The following is a 16195-nucleotide window of genomic DNA, read 5'->3' on the forward strand; positions in this document are numbered from 1 at the left end:
AAGCACACTGCAATGAGTATCAACTGCTGCTGAGGAACCATCACTACAGTGAAAGCTGCACTCTGGTATTCCAAACCAGGGTGTAATCCACAATCAAGTACTACAAACTGGGCTCATTCAAAGGTCCAAACTTACATGCTGCAAGATTGTACCGAAGCTGGCTGCAGCCATTGCAAGAGCTCGATGGGGAAGGAAACTCTTGCCCTTGCACACTAACACATTGAAACCCCGTGAACTATTGCTCAAGGGTTCTCTGCAAATGATAACTAATGATGTGCTGATGTTAAGTCATGGAAATGAAAATAATGAAAATGTTGACTTTATATGCCTTTAAATTTTTGACTGATCAAATATATTTTGAAATAAATGAAACAGATGCCTCATAAATGGTTGCCTACTGAGGTTCGAGTGTTCAGGTAACACCGTGGATTGAAATGAAGTTCTGCTGAGATCCCTTTGCTTCCTCCTCCTTGAGCAGTTTTTCCTTCTCCACACTGCCATTACTCATTTGCCCCATCACACAGCATTCCCAGTGGAATGGTAACTAAGGTTATGGACCCCCACCACCCTGACATTTGGGATCAACTGATTATTGCAGAAATTTTGAAATGGTTAATCAGTTCCAAGAACAACATAAACTGCAAAATTTAGAAACTTCACTAAGTCTACAAGCACAAATCGCTGGCGGTATTGAAGCATTACGCAGAAGGATTTAATCAACCACTAACCTAACAATCTCTTCAAATAGCAGCATTGTCATGGTGGCAGAGTTTAGTGGGATCAGGTGGAGGGATGAATCAGTCATCAGTTGTCATAGGTTAAGACAGCATTCGTTTAGAGTAAAACACGATGATGCTGGGGGAACTCAACAGGCCAGGCAGCAAGCGATCAACATTTTGGGCCAGGACCCTTCTTCAGGACTGAAGATAGGAAAAGGGGAAGCCCAATATATAGGAGGGAAAAGCAGAGCAGTGATGGGTGGACAAAAGAGGGGAGGCGGGGTGGGCACAAGGTGGTGATAGGTATTTGCAGGTAAGAGATAGTGATAGGCAGGTGCGGGGGAGGAGGGGAGAGCAGATCCACTGGGGGATGGGCAAAGGTAAGGAGAGAAAGGAACAAAAATGTAGAAAAGAGGCTAGGGAAGAGAAGAGTAGCACGGTGGAGGGGTTGTGGGGAAGCGGGGGGGGGGGGGGGGGTGGGGATTACCTAAAGTTGGAGAATTCAATGTTTATGCCATTAGGCTGCAAGGTTCAATGACGGAAAATGAGGTGTTGTTGCTCCAGTTTGTGCTTGGAATTCTCCTGGCAGTGGAGGAGGCTGAGGACCAACATATCAGTGATATTGTGGGAGGGGGAGTTGAAGTGACTGGCAACGGGGAGATGCAGGTCACGTTATGGACAGAGTGCAGGTGTTCTGCGAAACGGTCACCTAGTTTGTTAGAGTGTTGAGTTCCAGTTGAGCGGCACTGGTGATTAATTGGTGTTAAGTGCCCTTGGTGTCATAGACCGCATTTAGTGTATTCCAGTAAGTATTAACATGGTACATGCTACTTCCTTCCCAAGACACCAATTGGCACAACCCACGTACAATTGTACACATGCAGTCCAACTTCACAATAGGGGGAGACAAAATCAACATCTGTGGTACACAAGAAATACTGCTGCTCAGACAAATGTTATACCCAATGGAATTTGCTCTCCTCCCAACTGCTCCAACAGTACAAACCTTTACTCCTCCATTTCTATTGGTAAAAATCTTCTGATGGAAATATTGTGTACAAGTGTTAACTGATAGTCCTTGCTCAGTAGTTAACATAACCAGCAACAAGGCTGAGGCAGATCAAGCTAATTTCTCACATGAAATTTGACTTGGGACACTAAACAGTCAGAGCGACACATCCTTGTTATCAAGCTCTGGTGAGAATTCATTAATTTCATTGAATGTTTTTTTTAACTCCTCTCTCCACAGATACACCTTATCTCCCTGGACATTTTCAGTTAAATTATCAAAATGAACTTCAAAAGCTGAAGACAATGATTCAACTCGTGTTAGTTAAAGACTGACCAATCATTGCAAAGTACTCAATTAATAGCCAACTGGCGAAGGGCAGAATATTATTAATTGTTTCCAAATCACAGAGACAAACATTCCACACCACAAACTCCTTAGTTCAAGCCACAGCCCTCATTTCAATGTAGAAAGTACCTAAATGGATGCAATTAACACTAATTGACACAAATCACATTGATGCAATCGACACTAAGTTCCAAAATGACTTATTTTTTATGTCAAATGAATTGTTGATAATAACTGTTATTGACAGTGGAAACACATTTCTGAAAAAAAATGAAGCCATCGTTATGTGATTGATAACTTTTAACATAAATTATATTTTCTGCATGATGGCTACTTCAGCATTAATATGTAAATATCACTTCTGGTTATGGTTCATGGTAAACTTTGGAACTGAATGTTATCATACCTGTGAATCTCAAAACTATGCTTCACTGAAATATTTTATGCTTCATTTATCTTCCATATAATGTCACAGAATTTTCTATCTTCAATGGATAATTGCTCAGTGTGACCAGATAAATTTCTTACCAATACATGATGGAAGTGGGTAATCCCAGGTTCTTCGTTCTCCAGTCATACATTTCAGGATACTACTTCCGTGTAGGGTATAACCTGGATTACAACCGTAGGAAATAGTGCTTCCAGCAAAATGTCCCTGGTCACTTATTTTGTATCCAAACTGAGGCACGCCAGGATCTTCACAGTGAGAGAGCTCAAAACCTGCAATGGGCCACAGAATAAGCTGAAATCATTGAACCGCAGCACATCTAAACTTGACAGAAAAAATGGAAATGTCAGAGCATATTGCATTGAAATTCAGAGACAAACCACTGAGAAACAAAAGAGATTTATCCACTTGACCCATAAAAATTAAATCAGAATGAATTTCCACTTAGAAATGTTGAACTTCATAAATACAACAACATCAAATTATTTATGAAGACAAGTTCTTTTACAATATGAAATGGCTCAGGGCATTAAAGTTTGCTGACATTTTTTGTTCTTTTAATTCATTTAGATATACCTTATTATTTATTTAACTCTTTGAGTCCACCATTTTTAAATTAAAACTTACATTTACAGCATGTTGAATAAAAGTTTATTTTAGGCAAGCCTTTTCTGAGCATCGTGTGTGGCCACTGGGTATTTCTGATGATAAATATCGATAACTTTGTTATCTGTGAGGACAGTAGATTGGATCCTTATCTTGCCATCAGCTCATACTTAGTCACAGAAGTCAGAAAAAAAAACAATCAGGAGAGGGAATCCTGGATTTTTTAAAAATTCCTGGCCAGGAATAAAGATTATTTGTGAGCCTGCAATAGTTAGAGTCAGAAACAGGAGCTGGAACCTTTCTTTTCTAGAGATATAAATCCCTCATCGTGTGGGACATTTACATTCAAGCCCTCTAAGAGAATCATCTTATTGTGCAAGGTTGTTTGCCTGAATAAAGGGCTGACAACCAATGGCTGTCTACTTCTGGAAAGTGTCCTGAGATTGTGATAAGCTCAGACATAAATTCAAGTCTCTTCATTGTAATTCTCTGATTTCTTTTAAATGTCTGTAAATAGCAGTATGGCCAAGAGTTATTCATGCATCTTGATCTGGCAATGGCGGAATTTTGGAAACACCTGACTGGCTTTTCCTTTAATTAATACAGTAACATGTTGTGCGTTTTACAATGATGTGGAGAGTAATTCTCATTGCCAACTTTTGTCAATGACTCAAACTTGAGTACATTCTCTGTTGTTAAAACTTTCAGAATTTTTAATGGACAATATGTAAAATAGACCAATTCCATCTGTCTACACCAACGGTGCTGAGGTAGAGAGGGTTGAGAGCTTCAAGTTCCTGGGAGTGAACATCACCAACAGCCTGTCCTGGTCAAATCATGTAGATGCCACGGCCAAGAAGGCTCACCAGCGCCTCTACTTCCTCAGGAGGCTAAAGAAATTTGGTTTGTCCCCTTTGACTCTCAGCAACTTCTACCGATGCACCATAGAAAGCATCCTATCTGGATTTATCACGGCTTGGTATGGCAACTGCTCTGCCCAGGACCGCAAGAAACTGCAGAGAGTTGTGGACACAGCCCAGCGCATCATGGACACCAGCCTCCCCTCCTTGGACTCGTTGTCTTGGTGTAGCAGCCAGCATAATCAAAGACCCCACCCACCCAGGACATTCTCTCTTCTCTCCTCTTCCATCGGGTAGAAGATACAGGAGCCTGAGGGCATGTACCACCAGACTTAAGGACAGCTTCTACCCCACTGTGATAAGACTATTGAACGGTTCCCTTATACAATGAGATGGACTATGACCTCACGATCTACCTTGTTGTGACCTTGTACCTTATTGCACTGCACTTTCTCTGTAGCTGTGACACTTTACTCTGTACTGTTATTGTTTTTACCTGTACTACCTCAATGCATTCTGTACTAACACAATGTAACTGCACTGTGTAATGAATTGACCGGTTTACAAGACAAGTTTTTCACTGTACCTCAGTACAAGTGACAATAATAAACCAATACCAATACCTCCCCCAGGTCCCTCTCTGAGGCTGAATCTTCAGCAAATTTTCCATCTGATTTGCCTTAGATTGCCTTCAGACCATGTTTCACCAACACGGTCTATCTCGATCTCTGTAAATGTCTCCACTCAGCTGCTGCTGAAACTTGTTATCACAGTCCTTCATTATTCCAAAGCCCTTCCGAGCACCCCCTCCCCCATTCTTCCTTTTCCCACTTTCCACAGTTTTGATCATCCAAAGCTCTTTTATCTCAGCTTGTCCTGCCCAAACTCTGTGCTCAGCCTGCTGTGGCTGCCAGTTCAACCATGCATCAGTTTTAAAAATCTCTGCTTTTGCAAACTACTTCAGCCCTTTAAATGCCCAATCACCCTGACCTCCACTACAACCTAAATTTAATTGCTCCACCTCTGGCAGCAGTGCTTTCAGTCACCACAGCCACAGATTTGAAGGTTCTTTTCCTGAACCCCTTCACTTCTGTATCTCTTCTTCCTTCTTTAAAATGTCAGTTAAAACCTAACTCTTTGAACAAGCTTTTAGTGACCAGTTCTAATATCTGCTGACGTAGCACAGTCAAATTATGCTAACTTTAAAAACTTTATTTATACACCAAGGTAACAGGCCCTTCTACGCAACAAGTCCACGCCACCCATTTAAACCCATGTTAACCTACCCGTGCGTCTTTGGAATGTGGGAGGAAAGTGGAGCACCCGGAGGAAACCCACACAGACACGGGGAGAACATACAAACTCCTTACAGACAGCGATGGGAATTGAACCCAGGACGCTGGTGCTGTAATAGCATCACGCTAACCGCTACGCTACCATGCTGAATCAATACAGATATTTTATTGCATTAAAACCACCATATAACTTCAAGCTTTGATTTTATTCTAGCTGAACTGTGTATGTTGAGTCCAAATCTGTATAAATATTAATTACTTAATAAGGGCTCGTCATTTTAGAACTCAGCAATGAATCCTACTGTATTTTAATCATGTAGTATCTGAAGCTGAACCAGAGCAAATTCTCTGGAAGTCTAATCCCTATTTCTGACCTGCTGCCAGGAACTCCATAAAAGTGATATGCTAAAGACTTGGAGAATACAACAGCCCATACAAACTGACAATGTGTCAGAGCTGAAATCAAAATTCATCAGGAATACAACAGTGATCGTCAGTGGTGCTGTACAAGTTGGATGTCTCCTCAGGGCCATTCACAGCCTTGGCAAATCAGAGCAAAATGCATCAAAGATGCTACACATTCTCCATCTTGCAGCCACAGCTTTTGGTCACTTGCCCCAATATCTCCTTGAGTGGTTTGATGTCAACTTTTGTTACATAACACTCGTATGAGGTGCCTTGGATATATCCAATTATTTCAGTGCTAATATAAAGACAAGCTGTGTGGAGTTAATAAACGGAACTGTTTTATGAAGAGCAGCTTGAATCCACCATTCCAATAAACAGTCAAGCGGTTCCTGAATTTAACTGCGATTTCATTGCAGTTTGGGAGAAGGGTAGCGAGATTTTAAGTGCCCTGACCAAGACCTCTCCCTCAGTGATACCAACAAAAAAAGCTGACCATTTATCTGATGTTGTTTATGTTCCCTCGAGACACAAAAATAGTTTGTTGGGTTGGTAAAGGTGCAAAATTTGTTGGCTGTGCCAAGCTTTGGATGTGAAATTTGTTATATAACTTGTTTTATTATTGTGGCTGGGTTGGCAAGAGCTGCTGGCAGTTTCATGGCTAGGTTAACTTTCAACTTGTCATTTCAATGTTAAGTCACAAAAACATAAAACATCATAGTTTCTCCTTTTTGCCCTGATGTGTGGCACACCCTTGGTCTTTCCTTGGTCACTCACTTCAACAGAAAGATCAACATAAACTGTATGTCCTCCCAGTCATTCACCCAGGAGGAACTGAGGTTGTTTCTACATATTTTTGATTAGACACAAATAAATGGTTTCCATTTGAACATTGAATTCTCCCACTTCAAGTAATCCCCACTTCCCCACCCCCAACCATGCCTCTTCTTTTCTTCCCTCTCCTCACCTATCTCTCTTTTTTCTACCCCCCCCCCTTTTTTCCTCCTTACCTTTGACCCATCCCCCAGTGGGCCTACTCTCCACTCCTCCCTTGCACCTGCCCATCACTATCTCTTACCTGCATCTACCTATTTTGTCCCCTTTGACTCTCACCAATTTCTACCCATGCACCATAGAAAGCATCCTATCTGGATGTATCATGGCTTGGTACGGCAATTGCTCTGCCCAGGATCGCAAGAAGCTGCAGAGAGTTGTGGACACAGCCCAGCGCATCACGGACACCAGCCACCCCTCCTTGGACTCTGTCTTTACCTCTTGTTGTCTTGGCGAAGCAGCCAGCATAATCAATGACCCCACCCACCTGGGTCATACTCTCTTCTCTCCTCTTCCTTCAGGTAGAAGATACAGGAGCCTGAGGGCACGTACCACCAGACTTAGGGACAGCTTCCACCTCACTGTGATAAGACTATTGAACGGTTCCCTTATATAATGAGATGGACTATGATCTCACGACTTACCTTGTTGTGACCTTGCACCTTATTGCACTGCACTTTCTCTGTAGCTGTGACACTTTACTATTATTGTTTTTACCTGTACTACCTCAATGTACTCTGTACTAACTCAATGTAACTGCACTGTGTAATGAATTGACTTGTATGATCGGTTTGCAAGACAAGTTTTTCACTGTACCTCGGTGCAAGTGACAATAATAAACCAATACCAATACCTTGTGCCCACCCCGTCTCCCCTCTTTTGTCCACCTATCACTGCTCTGCTTTTCCCTCCTATACAGTGGGCTTCCCCTTTTCTTATCTTCAGTCCTGAAGAAGGGTCCTGACCCAAAATATTGACCGCCTGCTTTTCTCCACAGATGCTGCCTGGCCTGCTGAGTTCCTCCAGCATTATAGTGTTTTTAATCTAGATTCCAGCATCTGCATCCTTTGTTTCTCTAAATGGTTTTCTCTGAGGGTTAAGGTTTTAAGATGCCTTACATCTCATAGTTCTTTAAGTTGAAAGGCAGGCTTTTATGTTACATCTTACCATTGATGTCACCATAGGTTCCATTGATAAATATTGTACCAGTTATAACTTATAGCAGAAGATGTTTTGCTTTGACAAAGCTCTGTTTCTGTCAAAAATCCGCCAAGATCATTAAAATTTGGTCTGAAAGTGCAATTGAGACTTAATTGCTTAAAACCATCATATTACTGATTTTATTTTGGAAGCCTTCAAAAATCATGCCACACACAAAGCTGAAAACAAATAAGAACTCCAATCATTGATTAAACTGACTGTTATCAAATTTAACCATCAGGTAGCCTAAGTATTTTAACTTATTAGAAGGGTAATTTAAAGTCTGCATCCTATGTCACTTGGGATTTCTCTTAATTTTCTCCATTTAGTTCAGCATTAAAGGTGCAATTCAGTGTGAAATTGCTACTTGGAGGAAAGATTTTTTCAGTGATAATTTTACATAAAGTCAGATTACATTTAAACGATGTTCAATTCCTGAAATAATATATAGAAAACATTTATTTATTCTTGATGAATTTTGCATAGAGCACTATTGCTATATATTGTATTCATTACATTGTGTGACGTCATACAGCACAAAAGTATCTTGAATTTATGTTCGGGCACTTGAGCAACTAAAAACAAAGTGAATTGATTGCATTATCACTGGGAAAGCAGTATTTTCAATGGTTCAAAGCACCATCTCTAAACTGAATGAGGCAATGGAAAACAGAGAAAGGAGGAGGGGTGGATTGTGGAGAGAGAGACACAATCCTCTCACCACCTCCCTCATTCCCTCCCTTCCACCACCACCTCTCTCTCTTTACCTTTATGTCCCCTTTCTCCCTCTCAATCTTTTTCTCCCTCTCTCTCTCAATCTTTATCTCTCCTCTCCATCTCCTCTCTCTCTCTCACAATCTTTATCTCCTTTTTCTCTCTCAGTCCCGCCTTCCCTCACTCCTTGTTTTTTAACAATGCAGATCAGATAGGCAGAAGTTAGAACAGAGAACAGGACAGCATAGGAACAGGCCCTTTGGCCCACAATGTTGTGCCAATCTAATTGGGCTAATGACACCTCATTAAACTAATCCTTTCTGACTGCACATGGTCCTTATTCCTCCATTTGCTGCATACTTATGTGCATAACTAAGAGCCTCTTCAAACACCTCCATTGTACCTGCATCCACTACCACCCCTGGCAGCACATTTCAGGCACCCACCACTCTCTGTGTAAAAAAATTTGCCCTGCACATCTCCCTTGAACCTTTCCCCTCTCACCTTAAAAGAATGCCCTCTGCTATTCATCATTTGAACCCTGGGAAAAAGATACTAGCTATCTATCTATGTCTCTCATAATTTTATAAACTTATATCCGGTCTCCTCTCAGCCTCCACCGCTCGAGAGAAAAAAGATCCTCGTTTGTCCAACCGATCCTCTATTCTAGGCAGCATCCTGGTAAACCCCTCCTGCAGCCACTCCAAAGCCTCCACATCCTTCCTACAATGGGGTGACCAGAACTGAATTCAATACTCCAGATGCGGCTTAACTAGAGTTTTATAAAGTTGCGATGTAACTTCCTGACTCTTGAACTCAGTGCCTTGACTAATAAAGGCAAGCATGCCATACATCTTCTTTACCACCCTATCAACATGTGCAGCCACTTGCAGGGAGCTATGGACTTGGACCCCATGACCCCTCTGTATATCAATGCAATTAAGGGTCCTGCCATTAACTGTGTTCTTTACATTTGATCTCTCAAAGTGCAACACCTCTTACTTGCCAGGATTAAACTCCCAGTTCTCTGCCCATATCTGTAATTGATTTATATCCCGCTGAACCCTTTGGCAATCTTCTACACTATCTACAACACCACTAATTTTTGTGTCATCTGCGAACTTGCTAACCCACCCATCCACATTTTCATCTGAGATATTTATGTATATCACAAACAGCAGAGGTCCCAGCACGAATCCCTGCAGAACACCACTAGTCACAGACCTCCAGCTAGAATAAGACCAATCAACCACTACCTTCTGTCTTCTATGAGCAAGCCAATTTTGAGTCCAAACAGCCATGTCACAGTGGATCCCATGCATCTTAACCTTCTGGATGAGCTTACCATGAGGGACCTTTGTTGAATGCCTTACTAAAATCCACATAGACAACATCCACTGTTCTACCTTCATCAATCACCTTCAACACCTCCATGAAAAACTCCATCAAGCCAGTAAGACATGACTTGCCCCACACAAAGCCATGCTGACTGTCCCTAATTAGGCCACACTTCTCTAAATGCTCATAAATCTATCTCTCAGAATCCTCTCTAATAGCTTCCTTACCACTCACATGAGATTCACTGGACTATAATTTCCAGGGTTATCCCTATTTCCCTTCTTGAACAAAGGAAAAACATGAGCTACTTGCCAGTCCTCCAGAACCTAGCTTGTGGCAAGAGAGAATACAAAGATCTTAGTCAAGGCCCCAGAAATCTCTCTCAATAACCTGGGGTATATTCCATCAAGCCCTGGGAATTTATCCACCCTAATGCTCTTCAAGAAACCCAGCACCACCTGTTTATCTCAAAATGCTCTAGCATATTAGGATGCTTCACACTGATCTCACTCTCGTCTATGGCCTCCTTGACGAATATTGATGCAAAGTACTTATTTAGACCTTGCCCAAATCCTCTGCCTCCAAGCACACGTTCCTTCCTTTATCCTTGAGCGGTCCTACCCTCACCCTAGTTATCCTCTTTTCTGGCTTTTTTATAGTCCTCAAGGACCTAGTTCGATTTTACCTTCTTAAACCTTTTTCTTCTCTCGTCATCCAAGGATCCCTTACCTTGCCATCCTTGTCCATCCTTCTTTCCGGAACATAGCTGTCCTGTGCTCTGTGCAGTTGGTCTTTATGATCTGGATACCCAAAAACAGCTGTTCCCAATTAACTCTCCCTAGCTCCTGCCTAAGACTCGTCTAATTTGTTGTCTCCCAATTTAATACTTTCCAGCAAGGTCCATTCTTATCCTTATTCATAGCTATCTTAAAATTTAAGGAGTTGTGATCATTGTTTCCTGGATTTTCTCCCACTGAGCGATCAGTTACCTGGCCCTGCTCATTTCCCAACACATATCCAGTATGGACCCTCTTCTAGTTGGATTATCCACAAACTATTTTAAAATCTCTCTTGGATGCATCTAGCAAATTTTACCCTGTCTAACCCTCTTTCACTAAGAAGGTCCCAGTCTATAAAGGGGAAATTGAAGTCACACACTATGACAACCCTGTTGTTTTTGCAACTTTCCCTATTCTGCCTGAATATCTGTTCCTCAAGTTGTTTCAAAGCAGAGAAATTTGCATGTTTATCTCCTTTTATTTTGCTTAATGATGCGGAGGTCATTCATGATTTATTTTATTGTGCCTTTCAGTCAAGTCTCACCATCAGCAAAGGAGAACCGAGGGCTGAAACCATGTTACCATTTCCTGCTGTGACCCATTTGCTGTTGAGCTGTCCTATCAGTCCACTCTCACAGTACCCACTTGCTCCTCCCATCCACAAACCAAACATTTTCTTTCAAAGATCCTTTTGGAATTCTTTCATTTTCAAGTTGCTTCTGTGGACTAACCGATACATTTGTCAGCTTTTGATGAAAGCGAAACAAAAGATTATGATAATCCTTAATCATTTTTGCAATGAAATAAATGAGTAATTAACGGCAAAGGTCAACACATTGACCTTTACAGTTAATTATTCATTTATTTCATTGCAAAAAATTATTAGAGATTATCATAATCTTTTGCAGGTCAATGAGTTGACCTTTGCTCATTGGTCTGCAATAATTTATTTGCACTACTTTGGAATTAATAAGCAGCTATAATTTCATCTCTGCATGGAGTATTTTTTTACATTGTTTAAAATCTGATTTCTGTACAAGAAAACTAATATAATGATGGGTGAAGTACTCACTGTTGTAAACAAGTTGAAAACCTTCATCAGTTGCTTCAGAGTCAGTGTTAAACTCCAGCCACAGGTGATTGGATGTACTGCTTAATGTCGTACCCAGCATTCCAGTGCCAAAGAAAGCCCCCAGAAGATGAGCAGAACTGTCTTTTCCATCATATATCTATTCAAACAGACAAACAAATAGACTGGTCACCATGAGATAAAGCAACTGATGCACAAATGTGAGCAAAATAGAATCAACGTAAACATCACTTAAACGCCAGATTTTGTCGAACTACTTGTTGGACATAACATCATTACGGAGCAGAGGCAATATTGGCCTTTAACAATTTTATACTGGTATGAATTTTTTTTTCTCTCTGTGAACTCAGGACAACAATTCAGACCTTGTGGAACGTAAAGCAGCAAAGCATTCACTGCCAACCTTGAAGAAAGCCACCAAGAAAGCCACAAAGGGCTCTGCATTATTTTCTTTCACTTGATGTGCCATCTATGGTTGGTCTGTGTGTGCCCATGGACATTGAAGCCATTGGGCAGGCTGAACAGCTAATCAGCATGAAGGACTCTCACATATAGCAAAGCAGACAGAAAAAAGGAACAATTTGTATATTTTTTAACTGTTTAAGCATTTTACACTGAGAATTAGTTCAGAGACATCGGATTAAGATAGAAACTGAAATATCAGAAACGATAGAAAAAGAATAAATATTTTTCTTTTTTAAACTATTTCAAAGATTTAGAAATCTTTGATGTTTATTATATAAGGTTTATCATATGACAGTTTATATTTATAAAACATTATTTTCAAGAGCAAAGAGTTGTTTAGTGGTAATTATGATTCAATATGCTATTAAAATCTCGCATTCATCATTCAAAGGACTATCAATTCTGATGTGTATTGCAATATTTTTAATTGTTACTAAGAGAATTTTACTTCATACTGATCAGTCAAACTGAGAAGCAGCAACCAACAACCTTCCCCTCAATGTCAACAAAATGAAGGAGCTGATCATTGACTTCAGGAAGAGGAGTGGAGTACACGCCCCTGTCTGTAGCAATGGTGCTGAGGTGGAGATGGTTGAAAGCTTCATGTTCTTAGGGGTAAATAACACCAAAAATTTGTTCTAGTCCAGCCATGTGGACACTATGGCCAAGGAAGCACACCAATGTCTCTACTTCCTCAGAAGTCTAAGCAAATTTGGTATGACTCTTACTAATTTTTACAGATGCAACATAGAAAGCATCCTATCTGGATGCATCACAGCTTGGTATGGCAGCTGCTCTGCCCAAGACTGCAAGAAATTGCAGAAAGTTGTGAACACAGCCAAGTCCAGCACACAAACCAGCCTCCCTTCTATTGACTCTGTCTATACTTTCTGCTTCCTCAGAAAAGCAGCCTACATAATCAAGGACGCCTCCCACCCTGGTCATCCTCTCTCCTCCCCCCTCCTGTCAGACAGAAGATAATGAAAGCTTAAGAGCATGTCAACACCAGACTCAAGGACAGCTGCTATCCCACTGTTATCAAACTCTTGAACAGACCTCTCATACGCTAAAAGATGAACTCTTGATCTTCCAATTTACCTCATTGCGGCCCTTGCACTTTGTTTGTCTACCTGCACTGCACTTTCTCTCTAACAGCAACACTATATTCTATGTTCTGATTTCCTTTTTACTACCTCGATATACTCATGTATGAAATGATCTGTCTGAATAGCATGCAAAACAAAAGCTTTTCATTGTACCTTGGTACACGTGACAATAATAAACCAATACTCAATACTTGATAACAACAGTGTTAAAAAGGCAGGTTCCAGATAAGGGGGCAAGTTTTTTCCAGCAGCAGGCCGAGCATCAAAGAGAAGCAGCAACAACAAAAGTTTAAAAAGGCAGGGCTCAGGTAAAAGAGACTTTTTTTTTCAAATCTACTGGCAGTTTTGCACTATATAATTTTTGTAACTTATAGTAATGTTTGTGTTTTTATGTCTTGCACTGTACTGCTGCCACAAAACAACAAATTTCACGACATATGTCAGTGATAATAAACCTGATTCTGATTCATACAAAATAGAGGAAAGCTCAAGTTCGATTTTAAGTTTATTGTTGTCATAGGTATACATACACAGGGTATAAAGGCCATGAAAATTAGTTTTTTTACAGCAGCAGCATAGCATGTTACAAGACGAGGACCCTGAAGAAGGATCCTGACCCGAAACGTTGACCGCCTGCTTTTCTCCACGGATGCTGCCTGGCCTGCTGAGTTCCTCCAGCATCATTGTGTTTTTCACCTAGATTCCAGCATCTGCAGTCCTTTGTTTCTCTAACATAAATTAGCATAAACCTAATTTAACATAAATTATACTCTACTGGAAGTGGCCATTTTAAGAGGGGCTGTCTTGAGGTTGAAGTGTGAGCTTTGGTGAGCATCAACATTTGGTGACTAAGTTTGTTTTTGAGAGTAAGAACAGTGCGTAAAAAGTTGACGTTGTCATCGAAGCACTGATTTCATGTTTCTTTCCTGTACTGATTCTGTGCTGATCGCATCTGCAAAGACTGCAACAGCACATCCTGTGGAGGAGCAGGTATCACTGACGGCATCTCCCGGGCAACAAACACTTAACAGTTTCATTGTCATTACAACAGCAAATTCTGGACCAAAGTCGAAACTAAATCACCAGTGCTCGTTTGAAAAGATTTGCCTTTTCACAGAGCTGTCTGTTCTTATTCTCTATGCCTGTACGGCTAAATCTAGCTTTTCAGAATTTTTTTTATGATAATGCTGAAAAGTTTCTGATGTGGAGGCAGATGCTGGTGAACTGAATTAGATCATTTAGAAAGTATTGAAGTCGAGCAGCACCATGTCGCTCTTTGTATTGTTTTTATTAGACGTACAAGATGATTATTTTTCACCGTAAGTATTGATTCTCAATAGCTTACTGAGCTGCTATGGCTCTCTCAATTTCATATATTTTTGAAAATTAACTATTCCTTGATAGTACTGCAAGTGGTGTTAATGATAATGTTTTAATCTTATTTGGCATATGAACACCAGCAAATTTTGTGAGCTGTTCTTTATCCTCAGGTATTGTCCCCCTCTCCTGGCGTATTATCAATTTAACTTCTAAGCGTGGCTGTGTGCACAATTTACCTCAAATTCTGACAACAACTGGCATCATTCAAGTGCAAAACCTTTACCAGACGTGTACATCACTGAAATTCTATTCTACCTTGTAGAACAGATCAACTTTTCTGTTAATTCTGTAACTTGCATGAATAGACATGTAATGTTTGAAATTCCCCACAGCCTTGGATTGTTATACATATCTTTTCTTTAAGTTTTCTTTTTTCTATTCAAACAAATTCCACTTGCAGGCAAGGGGATGGATTGGCAGAAATAAAAGCGGAGAATGTTATAAATGTTATAAATTGAGTGTCACCCAACTCCTTGATATTATGCACCTGGCAGAAAGACGATCTCCACAAGCAGCCAAGTCCCCTATGAACCAAAATCCATGCTGTTTTTGTGCTCTGTGTAGGACAGCATGATGGAGAGATGAACAATTATCCCTTAATTACAACATAATACACAGGAGATTACAGAGGATGCCTAATGCATTTTCCTCTTTATTCCCAAGGGTAGTAAGTAACCATAAATAACCATAATTATCACTTTCAGACTATAAATAATAGATTTACTTACTATTAAGCCATTTTACAGAAACACTAAGGTAGTCACAGCACAAGGTTTTAAAAAAAAGTATTAAAGATAGATTCAGTCTGGTAGTTGCTCATATACACTCCTACACTTCTCGCTGCCTCGGTAAAGCAGCCAACATAATCAAAGACCCCACCTACCCTGGACATTCTCTCTTCTCCCCCCTTCCATCGGACAGATGATACAAAAGCCTGAAACCATGTACCAGCAGGCTCAAGGACAGCTTCTATCCCGCTGTTATAAGACTATTGAACAACCCCCTTGTACTATAAGATGGACTCTTGACCTCACAATCTGCCTTGTCATGACTTTGCAGCTTATTGTCTGCCTGCACTGCACTCCCTCTGTAACTGTGACACCTTATTCTGCACCCTGTTACTGCTTTTCCCTTGTACTACCTCAATGATGTGATGAAATGATCTGTATGGATGGTATGCAAAACAAAGATTTTTACTGTACCTCAGCACATGTAACAATAACAAACTAATTTACCAATTTACCTTAAAATCTGTGTTACCGAATCTCCAAGATTTCCAGAGAAATTAGTGGCCAAGAAATTGAATCAATAGGGGGTGGGACTAATCCCATGCTACAGCACTTGCTTACTGATGTTCTCGGCAGAACTGCAGGAAATTTTCCATCAACCTCACTTATATATTAATTTTGAACTATGACGATGTTGCGGGAGGCAGCTGAGTCTGTACTATATAGAGCCTGAGTCTAGCAACGAAGGCGTTCACATGGAGGGAACAGAGTGGCTGGGTAAGTCTTACAGATAGCACAACTGGTAGCAGCCTGCAAATTTAAACTGGGCCAGAAGGACCATTTCTAATTCTACAGAATGCAAAGAAAATAT

At 40.6% G+C, this 16195-nt stretch overlaps 1 protein-coding gene across 1 annotated transcript in view; it reads right to left on the reverse strand.

Moving 5' to 3' along the window:
* csmd3b (CUB and Sushi multiple domains 3b) overlaps positions 1-16195 on the reverse strand; it is a 1392611-nt gene that overhangs the window by 294180 nt on the left and 1082236 nt on the right. Inside the window, 2 exon segments of the mRNA XM_052022622.1 lie at positions 2605-2796; positions 11628-11784. Of these exon segments, the coding sequence (XP_051878582.1) occupies positions 2605-2796; positions 11628-11784 (349 nt within the window).

The sequence above is a fragment of the Pristis pectinata genome, chromosome 9 (assembly GCF_009764475.1).
Source record: "Pristis pectinata isolate sPriPec2 chromosome 9, sPriPec2.1.pri, whole genome shotgun sequence".
Classification (NCBI taxonomy): Eukaryota; Metazoa; Chordata; class Chondrichthyes; order Rhinopristiformes; family Pristidae; genus Pristis; species Pristis pectinata.